General features: G+C 41.2%; 1 protein-coding gene across 1 annotated transcript; it reads left to right on the forward strand.

The window, feature by feature from the left end:
* Positions 1-1,037: 1,037 nt before the first annotated feature.
* On the forward strand, positions 1,038-16,340 carry Zfp950l11 (zinc finger protein 950 like 11). The gene is given in 6 exon segments (XM_087575094.1): positions 1,038-1,135; positions 12,139-12,265; positions 12,451-12,511; positions 13,769-15,720; positions 15,805-15,844; positions 15,970-16,340. Coding segments are annotated over 6 exon segments (2,376 nt in total). The 5' UTR covers positions 1,038-1,132; the 3' UTR covers positions 16,163-16,340.
* The last annotated feature ends 6,553 nt before the right edge of the window (positions 16,341-22,893 follow it).

The following is a 22,893-nucleotide window of genomic DNA, read 5'->3' on the forward strand; positions in this document are numbered from 1 at the left end:
TTTAAAGCCACACCAGAGTCCTTCTCTGTCTCCTTTCAACCAGCTCCAGGCCAGGAGGTTCCCATCAGGGTTTCTCTCCAATATGTGTTCTTTTTTGGATTTTGAGATCACCATGGTTGTGACTAGGACTTACCACATTGATTATATTCATACGGTTTCTCTCCAGTATGTATTTGGGGAGGATTTTAATCTAGGCCACAGCTTCTGGTGTCAGCCTACATATATAAAGGACATTGAGGATTATAGCGCTTTCTCTCTGTGTCTGCTTGCCCTACTTCTGGCTAGCAAGGTTTTCTCTGTGTGTGTGTGTGTGTGTGTGTGTGTGTGTGTGTGTGTGTGTGTGTGTGTGTTGTTGTTGTTGTTGTTGTTGTTGTTTGTTCGTTAGTATTTTGTTTTCACCTTTCCACAGAGGACAATGTGCTGGCTGCCAATAGTGCTCCTCAGTGTTTGTCACCTGTTTCCTGCTTTTCTCCCAGGCTTGTCTCACCTACCAGGTGAGAAGTAGCTGCTGTTTACCTGAACCCAGCATGAAGCCACTAAACAAATTTTTGTCTTAAAAATCTCTTTAACTATTATTATTCTGGGCACCCTTCCACTTGTGGGACAGATTAATAACTCCACTGCAAGTTGAGTAAGGGGGCTATGCAAGCTAACCGCCTTGATTCCAGAAAGAAGGGGAAGTGCCTACTGAGTGCTGTGAAGGGAACTCTGAAGTCTGGACCTTGTGAGCACAGGGTCACTGCCCACAAAGGGCAGGAGCAGGCTGCTGAGCAGTGGAAGCTGAGTGGTTAATCCTCCCGGGGGCTGGGTGGGAGACAGGAGCAAGTGCTGCTGAAATGCAAGTCCCTGCAGATCTGAAAAGGGTCTAGTCCTGGACTGGAAGTCTAAGCCAGGATCCCCTCACTGTGCTGCCTGCCTCAGCACAGTCTAAACCTAAGGGAGATGCTCATGTCACTCAAGACGTACTGACCAATGAGAGCCTTCAGGCGGACCTGTAAGTCCGAAGAGGAGGCGGGTTCTTCCGGGCGCCGTGCGGCAGGTTCCGTTTAGTAGCTGAGCGGGCTTGAATGACTCCGTGTGTTGTGCCGTGAGCCCTGCTGCTGGGCGCTCGGACAAGCTCCGAAGTTGCGACATGGTGAGCACAGGGTCACTGCCAACAACGGGGAGCAGCAGGAGGCTGAGCAGCGGGAGCTGGTGCGGTGGGTCTCTCCGGGAACTGGGTGGGAACCGGCGGCCACCTGTGAGGTCCTTTGTGGTCCTAGCCGCTCGCCGGACCAACAGGTAGCCTCTGAATAACTTCACGTGGGGGCTGAGTCTGCAGAGCACTTGGAACAGTGGCTCGTGTGAAGAAATAGCCTTGGCGGGATGCCAAGCTCGGACCCCGCCCCCTAGTTTCTACAAGTTCTTTCCCAGCATTTAACATGAAGGTGTACCATCCGTTTGGAGTTAATTTTGTGGAGATGCTAAAAAGCATCTCATGTTTTGGGTAGCAGTGCACTTTAAGCTGTGATGTAAAAGAGTAGAATTGGCGATTTAAAGGATTTACTAATACTTAGGAGATTAGAATTAGTATTTACTAATACTTCGTTCACACCAAGTAGAATTTACCTGAGGGAGGGCTGCCTGTAAAACACCCCACAGGTAAGCAGTGTGCTAACCAGGCCTGTTAGAGATTAGAATGCTAGGATACACGTTTGTTCACCAGGATGTCTAGAAATACGGTTCCAAGCCATAACAAAGGAAACAACCCTGATTTACAACCAGCCACCAGGCCCATCCTCATGTCAGAGAGCAGGCCTCTAACAAGCTGCTAGATGAGGCCTTACAGGATCACAGTAACAGTAAGGCCCGGTGTGCCCTAAAGGTTCAGTTTTCTTCCTGAGAACAGCATAGTTCTGCCACAAGGCAGGATGATACCTGGTTATAACCATTTGAAAAGGTAAAAAAAAAAAAAAAAAAAAAAAAGAAAACATAAAACCAGACTTTCTTTCCCTGAGGTCCCCACGTACAGAGAATGGCATAGCTCCTTCTGAAACCCAGTAACTATATTTGGCAGAGCAGTAACTCTTGGGCCTAGGCCTTGGGAGCTTTCCCGAAGGCTCTCAGGTATGGAGATAAAACAGAGCTCTTTCTCTAAAACCAAGAATATGCCTAGGAGAGCCTGGGGCCAGAATCTAAGGGAGGGGTTGCATCAGATTCTGAGAACATAGCTCTTCCCAGTGCATGGGGCTGTGGTTATCAGTCCCAAGGCCACTAAAGGCTTGGCCAGGAATGTTCTTGAGATACCCTGACTTCCCCTTGTGTAGCACTATTTGATGGCTTCTGCCTTCAGACCAGAACAGGAGCAACACTTTACTGTGTGCACTGCAGGGTGAAACAGGGTAGGCAATGGCTACATCACAGACTAAAGTTTAAGGGAGTCAGCTGCAGGGGTCACTCACCATTGTGAAGAAGAACCTGATTCAGGCAGGGTGGTGGTTTTGTAAATTCATGGCATGTATTAATTCATGGATATTAGTGAAAACAGACCAGATTGGTGGGTGTACAATTTGAGGAGGTTGTGATGAGCCAATGAATACTGAATTACCAGTGAGGGGACTGTCTTATGGAGATATGGATCTCTATTGACACAGTTAAGTCAGCTCAGAGAGTTGAGACACAGGCCTTTGGTTGTAGCCATTTCATCTACTAGGGAATGGCCTGTTCTTTTTTTGGGGGGGTTCTTTTTTTCGGAGCTGGGGACCGAACCCAGGGCCTTGTGCTTCCTAGGCAAGTGCTCTACCACTGAGCTAAATCCCCAGCCCCGGCCTGTTCTTTTTTACAGTCAGTATAGCTATACGTTCCTTTTTCAGTTATATTTACCTTTTAAGAAGTCAATTGTCGGTATTGCTCTTTAATTTTCATTTTCTTAATGCATCATTGTTCCAATCTCTTGTTTGTTTCTTTTCTCCAATGACTCCAGGTCATTTAGAATTTTATCCCTTTTTCTCAAGTGTTTTATTTGTTTCTACTTAGAGCAATCTCTTCTGTAGCTCAGGCTTGCCTCATGCTATGTAGTTAAGACCTGTTTTGAACACCTAATCCTTCCTCCCCTGTCCAGGGCCTGGAAGACAGTGCTGCAATTCCTCTGGGCTGGGCCCTGACCAATCATTGAGGAGGAAGAGAGACCAGAAAATAAGTGTGTTCCTGACTCCCTGACATTTACAGGAGAATTAGAAATAAAGAGGGACCAGTGTAAAAGAATTGAGTTCATTGTCCACCTTTGAAGCTGTTGTACTCACAGCACAGAAGGGACAGGCCAGGCCAGGAAGGAAGGAAGGTGAGAGCTTTCCTGCTGTGAAAGTAGTTGGCATTAGCAGTGGGTAGTCAGATAATCAATTTTAGATGAGCAATAAAAGTCCAAAATGGCCATTTTCTTTTTCTTTTTTTTTAAGGTTTATTTATTTATTTATATGAGTACACTGAGTACATTGTAACTGTCTTCAGACACACCAGAAGAGGGCATCAGATCTCATTACAGATGGTTGTGAGCCACCATGTGGTTGCTGGGAATTGAACTCAGGACCTCTGGAAGAGCAGTCAGTGCTCTTAACCGCTGAGCCATCTCTCCAGCCCCAAAATAGCCATTTTCATAGAGCAGGACAGTCAAGTATCTAAGTAAGGATCTGAACTTATTTCCAGAAACCATATTATTGTAGTTACACTAGTTCACCCAACACAGAAGATCCTGACAAACCGGCATGGCTGTACCTAACAGGAAAGCTATTTTTCCTGTCTGAAGGTGCACAGCCTGAGAGGGAAGTTGTGAGTGTACTTGGTGTGCTGTAGTACACATGTCTAATCGCTGGAGAATATTGGAACATAGAGCCTGGTTCAACTTTTAAAAAAACTTTGAGATTATAATTAAATCATTTCAACTTCTCTTTTCTCTGAATGTTTAACAAATCCGAGTGGACCTGGCTGTCAGGTTCTCCCAAGCATCCCTCAGTCCCTACCTGTCACAGGTATGGCTGGTATATCCGCCCTCTAGTTTAGGGATTGTGTTGCTCTTGTCTCAGCGGCCCTTCCTTAAGTAATTTGATTACCTGGTCTTTTTCATCTATCATTTACCCTCCTGACCTCTTAGCCTGGCTCCCCCTTCCCGTCCACCATCTCCTGACATGGCTGTGGGTCACGTCCACCGTGGACTCTCCCAGATGTCCCTGCCCCTCACTATGCTCTCCCTTTTATCTATAATAAACTTTCCATTCCACTGTACCTAGGGGCAGCCATGTTCTTTCCAATTTTTTTTTTATTTACCTCCCAGTTTCTGTTTCTTGATTTCAAATTCATAGCCACCTTTTGCTTCAGTTGTTACTGTTTGAGTTTGACTGAAGTTTGGGTGCAGCACTTCCCAGCTCTGAAGCAAAGGTTATGGCTGCACTGGACATTGAGTGTGTAATGGGATGTGCACACCAAGGACCCCGTGTCTTCAAAGATGAGCAGGTGACCTGGGAGGGTAGAAGATTCTACTAAAGATTCTGTCTGCCTGTAGGGTGGGGTGGAAGAGCTGTCTGAGTCATTTAATCTCTACTCCTCCAGTAGGGGAGCTGCTACTGCCCTGTGGCCAGGCTAGCAATCAGGAAAGCACCTGTAGGGGTTGGGGATGTAGCTCAGTGGTAGAGCGCTTGCCTAGGAAGCGCAAGGCCCTGGGTTCGGTCCCCAGCTCCGAAAAAAAGAACAAAAAAAAAAAAAAAAGGAAAGCACCTGTAGGAGGGACCTTGCAGGTTCTTTCTTATTCTCCTCTGATGCAGTTCATCAGAGAGCTGTGAGGGAGCCCACATGCCATGCCGCACAACAGTGATTGTGGCAGCCATCAGGAAGAACAGGTTGGCTAAGCTATGAGGGTCCAGTCTGATGGGACTGACGTGGACTGTGAACCAGACTGTGGTGCAGTTGGTACATGTGGTGGCCTGGGCAGAGGGCCTTGGCCTCTGAGCCAGCCTGGGTGTGGATTCCCTGTGGGGGAGGAGGCTCTGCAGCTCTGGCCCTAGGAAGCTGTATCACTTATAACATCACTGCCCAGTGTGCACACACAAGCACTGCTTTTGGTGTACAGTGGGAAGACAGATTTCAGAAACCAAAGGTCTGGTTTCTAGAAGTTTTGAACATTGCATTTCACATTTAGATCTGTGTGATAAATTGTATAAATCATTTTGAAACTGGTAGGAAGGAGGTGATGGGGATCATCCTTCAGCAATATTTGATTAAAATCCTTTAACATTTCCACTACCACTGGCTGCAATGAATGGTGTGATTCAGGGAAGTTCAGGGTACGAACTGAGTTTCTGATATGCAGAAGTTTCTCAGGTGTGCATGGCGGTGTGCAGGTGAGCAAGGCAGATCCCACATCATGTGGCATAATCCACGTGTCAGGAAACAGACATTAAATTATCCCTCAACATTGTTTTCTGTGTGGGCTCAGTGTGGCTGGGTTTGGGTGAGATCACAGGAGGCATGGGGAGCTTCACAGACAGAGCAGCTGATCACCTCCATACAGAGAGAGCTTTAGAGCATGGGGCCTTTGTTGAAGAGAGATCAGAAGTAGCTAGAGGGTTGGAAAGTCACAGTTTAGGGGTCACTGAGTTAGTTGAGTGGGAGATGTGAAGTTTGTGTTTATTTAATTTTCACTATTTTGTCAGTTAAGGATTGTGTATTGGAATGCAAAATATTCTCTAACAACAGTAAGTTGGGATTTTCCAGATATCAAAATTGGTTAAAAGCACATTGTACTGTTACAGTTGGTGTAAAATTACACATATTTAATGTGTATATTCTGATACATTTGGGCATAGTACCTATACCCAAGCAACTCCATTGTACAGAGTTCTCATAAAAATGGCAGAGTTGACATGGATCCCAGCAATCTCCGTATATTTTCTATGCAGTAGAAATTAGCATTGAGAAGCGTCAGAATTGTCACGTTCATTGCAGTTGTATTCATAGTGGTGGAAATATGAAAATCACCTCAGTGCTCATTTGTTGAGGACAAGCTAGGTGCCTCAGGAGGACACTGAGCTAAAGGAATGGAGACAATAGCAGTGGTTAAAGAATCATGCACTTGTGGGGTTGGGGATTTAGCTCAGTGGTAGAGCGCTTGCCTAGGAAGCGCAAGGCCCTGGGTTCGGTCCCCAGCTCCGAAAAAAAGAACCAAAAAAAAAAAAAAAAAAGGATCATGCACTTGTAAAGACGTTCACAGTCAGTGCTATATTGGTGATAAAACTGTATGATCACAGCGTAAGCAGTGTCAACCACTTCTGTCTCCCGTCTGATTTTAATCTTTACTGCACTCTTATTGTCAGATGATGTGAGAGCTGCAGCCATCTTATCTACACTGCACACAGCCATAGACGGAAAGCACGGAATCTGGCTGAGTCAGTCACCTTCAAAGGGTTTTTCTAATGTTCTTTTAGAACGTTATGTGCAGAAGAGAAATGAAATATCAAGCGTAGCAAGAGTTGTTATAGATGAGAAGCAAATGTGCTATTATGGTACACTGTAAAAATGCAGAAAGTGGCTTTACTTGGATGGCATGAGAGCTTTCTGCCAATGAGTCCTGCTAAGTGAGGAAGCAAAAGTGAGGTTAAGAAGCAGATTGGCTGTTTTGTTTGAGTTTAAATACTAATGATAAATTACAGTTGAACAAACATGTAAAAGTCTTAGATAACTGACTCACCTCTTTGTTTTCTCTGGATTAAATAACCAATCTCAGATAGTAATACTTTTATTTTTGCTTTGAAGAATGTTTTAACATTTTTGTGCACCACTTTGTCTAATGTATTGATTCTGTATAACATCGAATATTTATCTTTATTATTTGAATAGTTATTCTAACATTAGTTTTTCTTGAAATGAAATAAGAGTATTCCTTTAGAATGGGATGAACAGAAAGGTCTGTAATTCCATAGTCCAAATGAGCGAAAGTTAACACAAGAAATTGACTGCTTTTGTTTCCTGCCCGATACGTATTTCATATTGCTGAGAGGAAAATTTCTGATTTCACAGATCTAGAGTGGGCCCAAGAATAAGTTTGTCGTGAACTCCTGTGTTGAAGGTATTTGGTCAGATTGTGAACCCCAAGATTGTGTTAATTACTAGGAAAAATGTGTCTAGTTGTGATGTAATTCAACCCATAGCACACACCTTTGATCCCTCTGGCTGGAATACAGACACACCCTTAGTACACAACTGTAAACCCAAGCACTGAAGGTAAAGTTAGTTTTAGAAGGAAGCACCTGTGTTTGAAAGTGATGCCTAATGAATTAGAGAAAGATGTGACAGAATAGGATAAGCCCAGCTCTAGAGAAGACAGGAGAGAGGCAACATAGGAGGAAGGTGCAGAGGGTGAGAGCAGGAGGCAGTTTTACCCGGACAGTTTTACAAAAAAAGGTTAAAGAGAGAACAAGCTAGACACAGGTGAAGATAGAACAAGCCAGGGAATGAGGAGGAGCCCGAAGGTTAAAGCAGAAAACTAGAGTTAGTTTTCAGAGCGATTCAGTCAGAAGTGAAAGAAGTCAGTTTGAATAACGTGGAGAGTTTAGAGCCAGAACAGCCAGCCAGAGTTCAGAAAGAAAGGGTGAGTTTATTTAGGAGTTAAGTCTCAGAGGCTGAAAACATTCTAGACCTAGATAAGATTGCACAGAGCCTAGAAGCTTCCAGGACTAGGCCTAGGTTAGCAGATGAAAAGTAAGCCTCTGAGATTACAGTTACATCAGGCAAATAAAAGATACTTTTACACTCCTGTGTGATGGTCACCCTCCACACAGACAGCGGGAGAACTGTGTCTGTCAGATTCATGCTGTCTCTCCTGTCTTCACTATTTCACTTTTCTTTGTTCATTATTGCTTCCCTTCTTTGCATTTTCTTTTAAGCAATATTGAATTGATGTTTTAATTGAAGACAGATTCTTCTCTCATACAGTATATCCTGACCACTGTTTCCCCTCCCGCCAATCCTCCCAGCTACCTCCCACCTCTCCTATCCTCCTCTCCCCTAGATCCACCCCACATCCCCATTTCCTCTTCAGAGAGCAGCAGACCTCCAAGAGAGGACAGCCAAACAGGACAAAACAAGATAGAAAAAGACAAGGTGAAAGCCTTCATATTGAGACTGGACAAAGCAAACCAATAAGAGAAAAAGAGTCCCAGGATCAAGCAAAAGAGTCAGAGATGTTCCCACTGTTAGGAGACCACAAAAACACCAAGCTGACAGCCATAGCATCAGCAGAGGACCTGGCACATGGCACAGACCCATGCTGGCCCCATGCTTGCCATTTAAGTCTCTGTAAGGTTCCTGGAAATCCAGACAATGTTACTCATGTGTCCTCTTCATGTCTGGGCCTCAAGTTAAACCAAACGTGGGTTGGCCACTCAAACAAGTTTGTCCCTTCATGCCCCAGCACATCTTGCATGAAGAACCAATTTTCGGTAGAGGGTTTTCGTAGCTGGGTTGGTGTCCAGGTTTCTCTTTCTGTAGCCTTCTCTGTCGAGTACCTTCTCTCCTCCAAGAGACTAGAACGTAGGGTGAAGCTTGACCTCACATTCAGTGGGGCTGTGTAGAATTTGTCCTCAGCGATGGGGCCCTGCTGTCAGTTTTCAAAGAGCCAAGTTTTGTCCTAGCATCATCATGAGTTGTTTAGGGATCCTCAAGGGACCACCTTGGCCAACAGCTCAACTGAATGTCACCCATTCTGAACATTGAAGCCCTGCCTGGTGTCAAAGGATGGTCAGTTCAGCCTCTGTATCCTCCATTATGAGTCCTGGTTAGGGTCACCCTCATGGATTCCAGGAAGTTGCCATTACACTGGGTTTCTATACTCCTTAATAACCCCTGATTCCATCTCTTTCTCCCTGTAGTGTGCTCTCTCCCTTCATCCACCCCCTACCCCCACCTGATCCCTCCCACTCCTGTTCCCATCAAACCCCAGGCTACTCACAGAAACTATTCTATTTCCCCTTTAGAGAGAGATCCATGCTTCCCCACCCCATAGCTCTCCTCTTTACCTAACCTCTCTAGGTTTGTTAGTGTAGCTTGATTAGATTTACCTAATAGATAATATCCACTTATAAGTGAACGCATACCATATCTGTCATTCTGGGTCAGGGTTGTGTCACTTAGGGTGATTTTTGTTTTCTAGTTGTATTCACTTGCCTGTAAATTCATGATGTCATTAAAAAAACAAAACGGGTTGGGGATTTAGCTCAGTGCTAGGCAAACGCAAGGCCCTGGGTTCGGTCCCCAGCTCCTGAAAAAAAAAAACAGAAAAAAAAAAGAAAGAAAAGAAAAACACAAAACAAAACAAAAAAACAGTGGAGTGATATGTAAATGTGCCAGATTTTGTTTATCCATTCTTCAATTGAAGAATGTCTAGCTTGTTTCCAGTTTCTGGCTAGTATGACTATGCTATGACCACAGTTGAGCGAGTGTCTTATAGTAGGATGGAGCACCTTTTGGATAGATCCCAAAGAGTGGTATAGCTGGGAATTGAGGTCTAAGTTTCCTGAGGAAGTGTTGATTTCCATAGTGGTTATAGTAGTTTGCACTCCCACAAGCACTGGAGCATTATTCCCCTTTCTTGTATCCTGGCCAACATGAGCTGCACGTGTATTATTGATCTTAGCCATTCTGACACATGTAGGATGGATTCTCTAAGTATTTTATTGGCATTTCCCTAATGACTAAGATGAAGATTTCTTTAGGTCTTTCTCAGCCATTTGAGAGTCTTCTGTTCAGAATTCTCTGTTTACATATATACCCCACTTTTTAGTTGGATTTTTTTGGTTTAGAACATCTATTTCCTTGAGGTCTTTATATATTTTGCATATTAGGCCTCTATACAATGTGGATTTGGTAAGAAAATAAAAATAAAAAGTAAACCTTAAGCTGCCATTCCTTACGCTGCCTTTGTCCAATTGACTGGCTTTGTGCCACTTCCAATCCTTTTCTGACAAAGAGGAGAAAAGAGTGCACAGAGGAGTATTTAAAAGTCTTATACGTCTATCTTTCTGTTCTCTTTTATCAATGGTGCCATCTATGGTGTGTGATTTTTATTCATTATAATCTTATTATATTATTGTTTCCCTGGGAAACAGACCTTCACCTGTTTTGTGGTTTGTTTTTTGTTTTTGGTTTTTTTTTTTTTGTTTTTTGTTTGTTTGTTTTTGGTTTTGGTTTTGGTTTGGTTTGTTTCTTTTTCTTCTGAACACTTACTATATTGTGTTATGAGTTTCTCGGGTTTTTGATAGTTTGGGGACTTTCTGTGGAGAAACAGTTTCAGTTTCCTCTTCCTGATCCTGAAGGCCTCTCCTCATTCCTTGGCAAATCTGTGCTTTCCAGTTCTTGCCATCACCAATGTTTGGGGCTTTGCTACTGAAGTGATTGATATGGTTAACACATTGAATTTGGGTTTTAAAAAACTTTATCACATATTATTGTCTCTGTGTCCTAATTAGCTTCAGTCATGAACATTTTAGAGCCCACAGTCATCTGAGGGAGCCTCACTTGGGGGCATGGCCCTCATCAAAATGGCTGGCTGCTGTGTCAGTGAGAGATTGTATGGGGTGATGATTGATGTGGGAAGGCTCTTCCACTGAGGGTGGCAGGATCCCTAAGCAAGTGGGCCTGGGCTGGGTAAGAGAGCTGGCTGCGCGTGAGACAGGGACCAAGCAAGGGGGCAAGGCAGGACACAGTGTTTGTCCATGGTTTTTGCCTTCATTATTGAAGCTTGAGTTTTGATCCTAAGCTCCCAAAATGATGGACTGTGATCTGACAGGACCCAACAAGTGAACCTGTTCATTACCTGAGATGCCTTTGCTGAGAGGATTCAATCACAGCAGCAGCAGAGTAGCGAGCTAGAACAAAAAGACAACAAAAGAAGGTACACAACAAGTGATTTTGTTGCTGGACAGAACCTGGGAATGTTCTCTTTTGGAGGAATGTAGAAAATATCAGGACTTGAGATGGCAAACAGCATAGAAAGCTGTAGTCAGAGCCTAATCAGCTGTTCTTGTAGCACCTGGAAAGTTGGAGCATTGCCAGTAAAGCAGACAGAAGTTCAAGTCATAGGATTTCAGTCAAAGATAGACGCCATGAAAAATTTAGCTAGAGGTCATTTGTGTGGTATTTTGACTCCAAATCTTTCTTATTCTGCCCATGCCGTGGGAAATTAAGGCAGATAGAGTTAAAACATAATGAATCCAACTCAATTCTTAGACTGAATATTGAATATCTTGGATGAGTATTACCAGTGACTCCTTCAGGATTATAGTGAAAAAACAAACAAACAAACAAAAAACAGAAACAAGTGGGCAGAAATAAATGCAAAGTCTGTTTTGTAGAGAAAAAACATGGCAGCCAAAGCTGAAACAGATCCCTAAATTTTCAAAGAGATTATCACCATGAAAGAGAAGGCCCTTGCTCAGGATTGGAAGCCTAAGAAGATGCCTTAAGGGAGCCACTCCCTCCTGCTAAGCCTAGGATCAACCTTTACATTGCTAATATTTTCATCTGTCCGTCTGTAGCTATTTAAACATGGATCCCCTTTTAATAAAATCTCATTAATGTTAGTTTCAACTGGGGCACTTCAGGATTCTGGAAGATAAATACAGAACTGGAATGAATGTACAATTCTTCGAGGGAACTTCAGTAAAAACCTCAGTTCTTTTTTCTTTCTTGTTTGTTTGATTTTTACAGGGGAGATAGGGTCTTGAAATGTACCTCTGTTTGTCCTGGATACACAGGCCAGCATCCAACTCAATGCAATACACCTGCCTCTGCCTCCTGAATGCTAGGATTAAAGGTGGAAACACACACACACTGTCTCTGTCTGTCTGTCTGTGTATCTCTCTGTCTCTGTCTCTGTCTCTGTCTCTCTCTCAGCATTTCTCCTGCAAGGCTATATATCCTACTCAAAGAGTGAAGCAATGACATAGGTGAACATCGTTATTCAGTTTACTTCTGAGATGACTTATATTAACACCTCTAGGTCAATAAATAAGTGGAGGAACTAGCAGAATTATATGAATATATTGTAATGAAGTATACGTTTACAGTGTTGTTGGGTCTATGGTTTCTGTTATACACATGTATGGGATGTTTTAGAGTGCAGTAACCTATGATGATGTGCATGTAAGCTTCACTCGAGAAGAATGGGCTTTGCTGGATCCTTCACAGAAGAATCTCTACAAAGATGTGATGGTGGAGACCTACAGCAACCTCACTGCTATAGGTAAGACACTGCGTTTTCTTTCGGTTTTTCAGATAAGAGAACAAATGTTTGTTACTGCGTTCCTCTGTAATTTCAATTGAGAACGAGGAAGAATGAGGTGAATAAGTCAGGTTCAGTGAAGATAGTAAGTTACATTTTCCCAATTTACAACAATAATTCATACCTTTTCTGGTACTGTATTTTAGGCTATAACTGGGAAGACCATAATATTGAAGAACATTGTCAAAGTTCTAGAAGACATGCAAGGTAATTTTCATGTGTAAGTTGGTATAAATATGCTTCTGAAGAATTTTTAATGTGTCCTGGACATTTTAAAGGAAAACAGCAGTATATGTAACACTTCTTTAAGTATGTTGATGATTATTAAATTCTCAAAAATCCATGAACCTCAGTGTCAGGTGTCTGATTTGTGTTTGCAAGGCATTCCTCTGAGAAAAAAGGAAATAATGCCTCATCAGAAATTACCATTTACTAGCCACATTGCAACTGCCCTGTAGACCTGACAAACTATTTAGACTCATAATACTCACATATTTTTTTTTTTGGTTCTTTTTTTCGGAGCTGGGGACCCAACCCAGGGCCTTGCGCTTCCTAGGCAAGCGCTCTACCACTGAGCTAAATCCCCAACCCCATAATACTCACATATTGCAAAACATAAACATTGAACAGGTGCATATGTCCAAAACCCTCTAGTAAGGAAATATTCCATCCTAAAGTTGGTGTTGCTCATATACCTGTAGTAACACTGCTAAGGTTAGTGAGAGGGGCAGTTTATGAGAGTCAAGAATGTTGTTAGGGAGAAACCTTAATCCCCATACCGTATGTCTTTGATGAAGAAAATGTCAAACTGTGTGAATGCAATGTGGAAATCTTCATTTCTTATCCTTCTTTTAATAAGTATATCATGCCTCCCACTGGATGCAAGCCATGTGAGCACAGGGCTATTGAAAGAAGCAGTGTACCTCTCTCTCTCCCAGAACTATTAGAAGATATTCCCCATTTGAGTAGACTTCCTCAGTCTGATACAAGCTAATAATTAGTTTTCCATTTTCAATGGGAATATATCCACAAACTGGCACTGAAGAAAATTCCTGAGTACTAGGAATGTGGAAAATTTTCTCTGGCCAGTTTCCATTGTAAGTTCTATATGCAAATGTAGTGTATTTTGCACTATAGGATAATAAGAAATTTATGAATGCACTCTGTGTGGTAAACCCCTGAGTTCTTTCAGTTCTCTTCAGATATGTGAAAGACCTCATAGAGAAAAAGGACACTACAGATATGAGCCATGTAATAAACACTCTTACCATTACAGGTGTCTTCAAAGAAGCAAAGCAACCCATAATGAGGGGGGAACCATGAGTGTAAACAGAGTGATAAAACCTTAAGATCTGATTCCTCTTCACAACTAGGCTGAATTGTAGAATTAATTTCTATAGATAAAAAGATTCATCAGTATAATGAATGTGGTAAAGCTTTGACATGTTCCAATTATCTTTGCAGGCATGAAAGAAGTACTACTGGAGAGAAACTCTGTAAAGGTATTCAATATGGTGAATCCTTTTTACACAGCAGTCTCCAAATACATAAAAGAACACGTACTAGAGAGAAACCCTACAAATGTAATCGATGTGACAAAGCCTTTTCACATCACAGTTATCTCCAAATACATAAAAGAGCACATACTGGAGAGAAGCCCTATGAATGTAATCAATGTGATAAAGCCTATTCTCGATACAGTTATCTCCAAATACATAAAAGAACACATACTGGAGAGAAACCCTATGAATGTAAGCAGTGTACTAAAGCCTTTGCATGCCATGGTCAGCTTCGAAGGCATGAAAGAATTCATACTGGAGAGAAACCTTACAAATGCAATCAATGTGATAAAGCCTTTTCACGACAGAGTCATCTCCAAATACATAAAAGAACACATACTGGAGAAAAACCCTATGAATGTCATCAATGTGGTAAAGCCTTTGTATGTTCTAGTCATCTCCAAATCCATAAAAGAACACATACTGGAGAGAGACCCTATGAATGTAATCAATGTGGTAAAGCCTTTTTATGTCACAGTAGTCTCCGAATACATAAAAGAATACATACTGGAGAGAAGCCCTATGAATGTAATCAGTGTGGTAAAGCCTTTGCATCTATCAGTAGTCTTCAATACCATAAAAGAACACATAGTGGAGAGAAGCCTTATAAATGTAATCAATGTGGTAATTCCTATTCACAACCATGTATTCTTAAAAGCCATAAAAGAACACATAGTGGACAGAAACCCTATAAATGTAATCAGTGTGATAAAGCCTTTGCATGTCATAGTAGTCTTCAAAGTCATGAAAGAACACATACTGGAGAGAAACTTTATGAATGTAAGCAATGTGGTAAAGCCTTTACAAATCATGGCGGACTTCAAATTCATGAAAGAACACATACTGGAGAGAAGCCGTATGGATGTAATCAGTGTGATAAAGCCTTTGCATGTCACAGTAGTCTTCAAAACCATAAAAGAACACATACTGGAGAGAAACCCTATCAATGTAATCAATGTGGTAAAGCCTTTGCATATCATAATTATCTTCGAATACATAAGAGAACACATACAGGAGAGAAACCCTATGAATGTAGTCAATGTGGTAAAGCCTTTTCATGTCATAGTACTCTTCAAAATCATAAAAGAACACATACTGGAGAAAAACCCTATGAATGTAATCAATGTGGTAAAGCCTTTGCATGCTTCAGTAATCTTCAAAACCATAAAAGAACACATACAGGAGAGAAACCGTATGAATGTAATCAATGTGGTAAAGCCTTTGCCTGTCACAATGCTCTTCAAAACCATAAAAGAACACATACTGGAGAAAAACCCTATGAATGTGATCAATGTGGTAAATTCTATTCAAATCTACATAATCTCAGAATACATAAAATAACACATACTGGAGAGAAACCCTATGAATGTGATCAATGTGGTAAAGCCTTTGCATATCATGGTTATCTTCAAATCCATAAAAGAACACATACTGGGGAGAAACCCTATGAATGTAATCAGTGTGGTAAAGCCTTTGCATATCATAGTAATTTCCGAAACCATAAAAGAAGACATACTGGAGAAAAGCCCTATGAATGTAATCAATGTGGTAAAGCCTTTGCCTGTCACAATAGTCTTCAAAACCATAAAAGAACACATACTGGAGAAAAACCCTATGAATGTGATCAATGTGGTAAAGCCTTTGCATATCATAATTATCTTCAGATACATAAAAAAAAGCATACTGGAGAAAAGCCCTATAAATGTAATCAATGTAGTAAAGCCTTTGCATGTTATAGTACTCTTCAAAACCATAAAAGAATGCATACTGGAGAGAAACCCTATGAATGTAGTCAATGTGGTAAAGCCTTTTCACAACCTATTAATCTCCAAAAGCATAAAAGAAAGCATACTGGAGAAACCTTGGAAATATAATGAATGTGATAAATCCTTTTCACAATACCATAGTCTCCAAATACATGAAAAGAATGTGCTGGAGAGAAGAAGCCTTATGAATGTAATCAGTGTGGTAAATCCCTTTCATGTCCAACTTCAAAGGCAGGAAATAATTCATACAGTAAAGAGAGCCAAAGGTATCTCCAAAGATATAAAAGAACACATACTGGAGAGAAAACCCTGTGAATGCAATCAGAATGGTAAAGTCATTTCAGATCAGTACTTTCCAAATTCATAGACGAATATATGCTGGAGAGAAACCCTGTGAATGTTACCACTGAAGTCAAGCCTTTTCATTACCAAGTAATCTCCAAATATATAAAAGAACTCATGTATGTAACCTATGTGGTGATGCCTTTGCCAGTCACAGTGATCTTCAACGGTGGTGGTTTGGATATGCTTGACCAATGGGAAAGTGGCACTACTAGAAGATGTGGCCTTATTTGAGGAGTTGTGTCACTGTGGGGTTGGGCTTTATGGCTCTTCCAGCACTGGACACTGCCATGCTTCCCTCCTTGATGATAATGGACTGAACCTTTGAATTTGTGAGGCATCCGCAATTAAATGTTGTCTTTTATAAGAGTTGCCTTGGTTGTGGTGTCTTTTCACAGCAATAAACCCCAAATTCAGACTGAAGGCATGAAAGAAATCACACTGGAGAGAAGCCCTATGAGTGTATTGAATATGATAAGACCTTTGCACATTTCTGTAGTCCTCATAATGAAAGTATTCTTATGGAAGGGAAACTCCTATGAATGGAAGCCTTTGCCCTTCACAGTTATCTCCAAATGCAGAAAAGAATGCAGACTGAAGAAACCTTATGAATGTACTCAATATGGTAAAGCCTTTTTGTTATAAGGTCTGCTTGATAACATACCTCAAAACACTAGACCAATGCAAATGACAAGTTTTTTTTTATTGTAATCAAGCCTTTAGGATTTAAGGGTTAGAGCTACTGATCTATATCTGACCTCATAGCTTTTAATATTGAAATTTTAAAACATCTATGAAAAAATATACTTGAATTTTTCAATGAATCAGAATTTAGAAATAGGAGCTTTGTAGGTTTATGGGTTCCGTGTCTGCTTTGCCACTGGGGTCAGGTGCTCAGGGAGGCAGGATGTGGGAAGTTTGAGCCCACTTACACCATGCTGCCACCAGGCAGGTGTCACGCTTGTAGGGAAGCTGCTGAACAAGGCTGGGGTGGGTGTGTGGAGGAAGCACAGTCAGGTACAGGACACAGCTGGATCTGGCTCCAGGGTCCCTGGGCCTGCAAGGAGCTGGGCTTTTGGACTCTTGGGCATCCGGGTGATGCTGGAAGCTGCAGTAGAGCTGAGAACAGAGATAGTCATTGGTGGTGGTAGGCCTGAGTATGGTGGTGGCCACCACTGGGAGCACAGAAAGGCCTGAGGTAGGTTAGGCTCTAGGCGAAGAGCTATACGGCTCCCCAAGGGCGGATCCTGATGAAAAGAGACAGTCCATGGCTTTAAGACATTTATTGTCATGGCGGGAAGTGGATGAGTAAGACCTTACCCGACTTCTCAGGGTGGACCTGAGATTAAATACCTTTTGAAGGGAGGAGTGTCTGGGAAGGAAAGTTCATTGGCTAGACCTCTAGTCCTTTAGGTACCTCATTATAATGGAGATTTGTCTTGAGGCTACAAGACCTGACATCCTCTACCTGTGGAGGGACTTGGTGTTCCCCTTACATGACTGATGGTCACAAATCTGTGGAGGGCAGCATCTAGTGATGGACATGGTTTCCTGAGGGTCAGGTGAAACGCCTATCGTCCCTTTCAGGGTCACCGGGGATTCAAACCTTAGCTCAACCAGAAACCAGGGTGCCATTCACAGGGTCCCACAGAGCTTTCCTTTTGTGGTTGAATTGTATCAACTGATACAGAATGTAGGTTTAGGTTTAAGCTAGTGTTGGTTAGAGTTACTATACAAGGTTGGCAGCAGGGAATGGTTTGGGTTACAGGGTTAGGTTAGGGTTATGGGTTAAGGTTAAGGGTTGGGATAGGGTTAGGGTTACTTTATGGTTAGCTTTAGGGGGGTTAGGGGTGTTAGGATCAGGCTCACAGTTAGGGGGTTAGGGTTAGGTTAGATTTAGGGGTTAGGGCTACTTTATGGTTAAGGGTTAGGGTTAGAGAATTAAAGTTTACAGTTAGGGTTGGTGGGTTATGTGTTAGGGTTACAAAGGACTAAAGGGAAAAAACGTGAATTTGAGGGAGGAAATAGGTGGATTTTGATGGAAAGGAAGGGATCAAATGATATAAATATGGTATTCACATATAAAGTTCTGAAAACATGCAAAAATATCAACGTGAAAAGTCTCAAAGTAAATAAACTGGAGGGTAAGGAGATCTAATTCCATATACATTAATGTAATTTCAAAAAAATTGTTAGGTCTTACTTTAAGAATCATATACCTTGGGTTGGGGATTTAGCTCAGTGAAGGCCCTGGGTTCAGTCCTCAGCTCCGGGGGGCGGGGGGAATCATATAGTTTAATGAATTGGAAAACTAAAATAAAACATAGATTTCTATATGTATATGACCTACCCAAAGTAAATCATGAAGATATTTAAAAAATTGAGCAGCTTTGTAGAAAGCAATATAAGTGAAGCAGTGATCAAATATCTACCAATTAAAAATTACCCGACCTCCAATTAAATGCTAACACAAATGCTTCTCAAACTATTCTATTAATTAGCAAAGGAAGGCTATATTACCAAACTATGAAGCTAGTATCAGCCTGGTACTAAAACCAGATTAAAAAAAAACTAAATAAAAAATTGCTGACCAATCTCCAATATAAATATACATCTATGCAAAATTTCTTTAAAAATTCTTGCAAACTCAATTCAATAATATATCAAAAAACCACTCACCATGATCAAGCTGGTTTGTTCCAGAGATGTAGTGCTGGCTCAATATGTCAATAAATTTCACACATGATCTTTTGTTTTTTATAGAATAGAAATCAAATGACAAGAGATAGGCATGGAAGGCTTTTGACAAAATCAGTATCAATCATGTCAAACATCCAAAGAAGCTCAGAATATAAGAAACATATCTCACCATAGTAATGTATATGGCAAGCCTGTAGCTGACATTATATTAAATGGAGAAAACAAGGGTTCCTGCTTTCCTGACTCTTACTCAAGATGGTACTGAAAAATCTTAGAACAATATAAAGCAAGTAAAAGAAAGGAAGAAGTCAAATTATCCCTATTTACAGATGATATAATTCTATACATCAAAGACTCTGAAGACTCTACCAGAAAACCTAAAGAAAGGATAAATACTTTCAACAAAATGGCAGAATACAAAAATGACATATAAAAGTCAGTAGCCTTCTTACAAACAAATGAAAAATATACCGAGAAAGAAATCAGGGAAAGTAATCCCATTCATAGCACTTTAAAAATCCAAGTTAAAAATGTCTTGAATTAAACCTTGCTAAGGAAGTGGAAGACCTCTATAATGAAATCTTTGGATACTGAAGAAAGAAATTAAAGACGCTAGAAGATGGAAAGGCCTTGTATGCTCATGGGATGGCCATACTTTCAAAATCAGTCTACAGATTCAATGCAACCCCAAGAGAAATTAAGGGGGTTGGGGAATATTGTCAAAATACATTAATACATGCATGAAAACACTATAATAAATCCAATTATTGTGTATAATAAATATTAAAACATTTTTGAAAACTTTACTATAGATCCAAGCTATTTTTAGAAACACACACACACACACACACACACACACACACACACATATACATACACACACAGAGCAAAGCTCCAAAACACTGGTCAGGCATATGGAAGCCCAGCTCTGGTGAGGTGGAGACAGGTGGAGCCCTGGGATTTGTTGTCAAGACAGCCTATCATACATTATTGATCTCAAGTGAGAGACCTGACTTCAAAGACAAGATGGATGTTACCTGAGGAACAATATACAACGTCAGCATTTGGCCAAGAGATGCATGCACACACTGTATGCAGATGGTGGATAATTCAGACAAAAAGCTGTGGCACATGCCAGAACATAGGTGCCCCAAGGATTTTACACAAAAGGAACTAACCCAGTTGCCAAGAGACAAATATTACATTTTATTTGTACAAGGAGCCTAGAGGCATCAAATTGGTAGCAATGGAAAGTAGCATGGTGGTTGCCAAGAGCTATGAGAGGGAGAAGTGAGAGTATTGGGTGTAGCATTTCAGTTTGAAATGGTAAAAGAATTCTGGTGATGGATGGGAATCATAATCCCACAATACTGTGAATGTACTTAATGCCACTCAACTATTAACTTAAAAAGATAAAAATGATAGCTTTCATATTATGTATATTTTACAAGAATAATAAATAAAAGGTCCTCCCTCACCATAAAGTGATAGGAAGGCTGGGCTCTGTATAGCTGCAACTCAGTAACAGTGATGTTACTTTGCTCAGTTTCTTAACTGTTTCACTGCATTTATATATGTGTATCTTAAAAATAAAGTAACATTAAAATGTCTACCAGGGTCTTTTCTAAAGGATCTGTTGAAATCTCAAAGGAAACTCCTTTGAGCATCTTAGTGTAATGGAGGAGGCTGTTGGCTGTGAGGTGCAGAGAAGGAGGCGGAATCTTAGAGAAGCCCGAGTGCTCTGCACGGCACTAACTCCCAGGCAGTACTTACTTAGTTCACTTTCCTTTATAAAACTTTACAGGATGAAATTTTATGCCTATCCTTTTGGGTTGATTAATCACATGTACTTGCACATGAAGTCAGCATTAGATGCTTCCTTTGTCTGCAAATGTCTTTTTCTTAAGGTTTGTCCCTGAGGCTGGGGTGTGTGAAACCCCTGGCTGCACTGGTGGTGGCCTGCAACATGAAAGAATCTTTTCTTCACTAAATGTTTGTGTTATCTTTGGCTGTGGGGAGATGTTTAAATTCATGTTGGCATAAGAAAATATGCTCAGTACTTGTTTAGATACTTAGACTAAAGTTTCATGTAACAAACATCAGTTTCTGACTCCTGGAATGGCGAGCTGCCTCAAGACAGGGTAAGCGGTAAACAATACAACACTTAGAGTTCAATGTTGAGCGACTCAGATGCCAGCTCTGAGTCCCAGACCAATGCAGTGCTAGGCAGAGTCCTAGAACCTTCATCTGCAAAACTGACTAAATAGCCGTACCTTTCAGGATTGCTGCAAAATTAGGGGTGAAACAGGTAAAACTATGCAGGCCCTGTCACCTAATGCACACCAGATAAACAACCATTAGTATTTCTGTTACTGGTGTTAGTGTTGTTATAGAGCCTATGCAGAGTAGATGAAAACAGTAACTGTACGGTGTTAAAACTATTTTTTTTCACACCATTAGGAATAATGAGAGTCCAAGACTAAGACAACTCTAGCAATTAGGATTTTGGGTTGATTTCAATGACACCATTTCACTTGGTCTTGCTAACTTTTAACTTTGCTAATTTTCAACCCACCTTTTTATCTTTTTTAAAAAACAAAAATTTTCATATAAAATACAATATTAAGGCAAGCTGACAGCTGCTTTTTCTTTTTTAAATTATTTTCCTTATTTTTAGTATGTGTGTGGGAGTGTGGGAGCCCCTCAGAGACTAGAAGTGTCTGGTCCCCTGGAGCTGGAGTTAGAAGCAGTTGTGAACTTTCCAGTGTGGGTGCTGCGAACCAGGCCTTGGTCCTCTTCAATGGTAGTCTATGCTCTTAACCACTGAGCCATCTCTCCATCCCCATAACTGCTTCTCTTAGTGAAGAAGGGAAAACCTGTTTTAAAATTGTATCACATTACCTGGTATGGACTATCACAAACAACAGATGCTGTTAAAAAAAAATACAGGTTGTGATTTAGTAATTAAGATCTAGACGACATGCACAGTGCAACCTCTAACTGACCTCAGCCTTCTGTCAGATTTGCATCAGATGAAGTAATGGAGCCAGCCCTCGGGGGATGTTTTCAAAGATTGGACACAGTATTCCCCACCAAGTTTGCAGAGCAAATACACCTTGTCCCAACTATTGTATATTCAAGCCTGTGACTTTCCTTAAATGTGTTTTACTGTTTGTTCTAATTTGTTTTCTATGCTGTGATAAACATCATGATCCACACCAACTTGAGGGTTTTATTTATTCTGTCTCACGACTTATAGTCTATCATGAAGGGAAGTCAGGGCAGGAACCCTGGCAAGCAGGAACCTGGAAGCAGTAATCACAGCGGAGACCATGGAGGAAGGCTCTTTACTTGCTTGCTCCCCATGGTTGGCTCAGCTTGTTTTTTCATACGACCCAGGACTCCTTACCCAGGGATCACATTACCCACAATTCATTGGGCTTCCTCACATCAATAATTAATCAAGAAAATGCCCAACATACTTGTTTACAGGCCGATCTGATAGAGGCCTTTTCTCAAGAAGTCTTCTTTGAAGTTGAGGCTCACTTGTGTGAGGTTGAGAATAAAAAAAAAAAAAAAAAAAAAAAAAACTCACAACAAGAGAAAACCCAGCATGCTGTTCTCTGACATTTCCTGTATCTCACTTCCCTTAGTTAGAGTGGGGCCCAAAAGCTTCTGAATCACGTTGGGATGCTTAAGAACACTAATGCAGTTACACACTTTTCTCCCATTTAATTTATCTTAGACATTTTATTCCAGCAAACCTTCAGAGGGCAGAAGGGAAATTCCAGTCACCCTTATCGATTTTACCCTGCCCTGCTGTACATCAGCCAATGGAAAAGTTTTAGTGCAGGTTTTTTTTTTCTTTTAAAGTTCAGGGGCACAGTGTTTTTGAACAGAAAGAACTGCAGTACATCCATTATTAGAAACCAAATAGCTTTGAGAATAGGTTTGATGTTTATTTTTTTAAAGAGCATTTTTTAAGATTTATTTTATGTATATGAGTACACTGTAGCTGTCTTCAGACACACCAGAAGAGGGCATAAGATCCCATTACAGATGGTTGTGAGCCACCATGTGGTTGCTGGGAATTGAACTCAGGACCTCTGGAAGAGCAGCCAGTGCTCCTAACCGCTGAGCCATTTCTCCAGCCCTTGATAATGTTTCTTAATAAATTCATCCTAAAATTACAGGGTAAAACAACACTTGCTTCCAAAATGTA

The sequence above is a fragment of the Rattus norvegicus genome, chromosome 10 (genome assembly GCF_021556685.1).
Source record: "Rattus norvegicus strain SHRSP/BbbUtx chromosome 10, alternate assembly SHRSP_T2T, whole genome shotgun sequence".
Classification (NCBI taxonomy): Eukaryota; Metazoa; Chordata; class Mammalia; order Rodentia; family Muridae; genus Rattus; species Rattus norvegicus.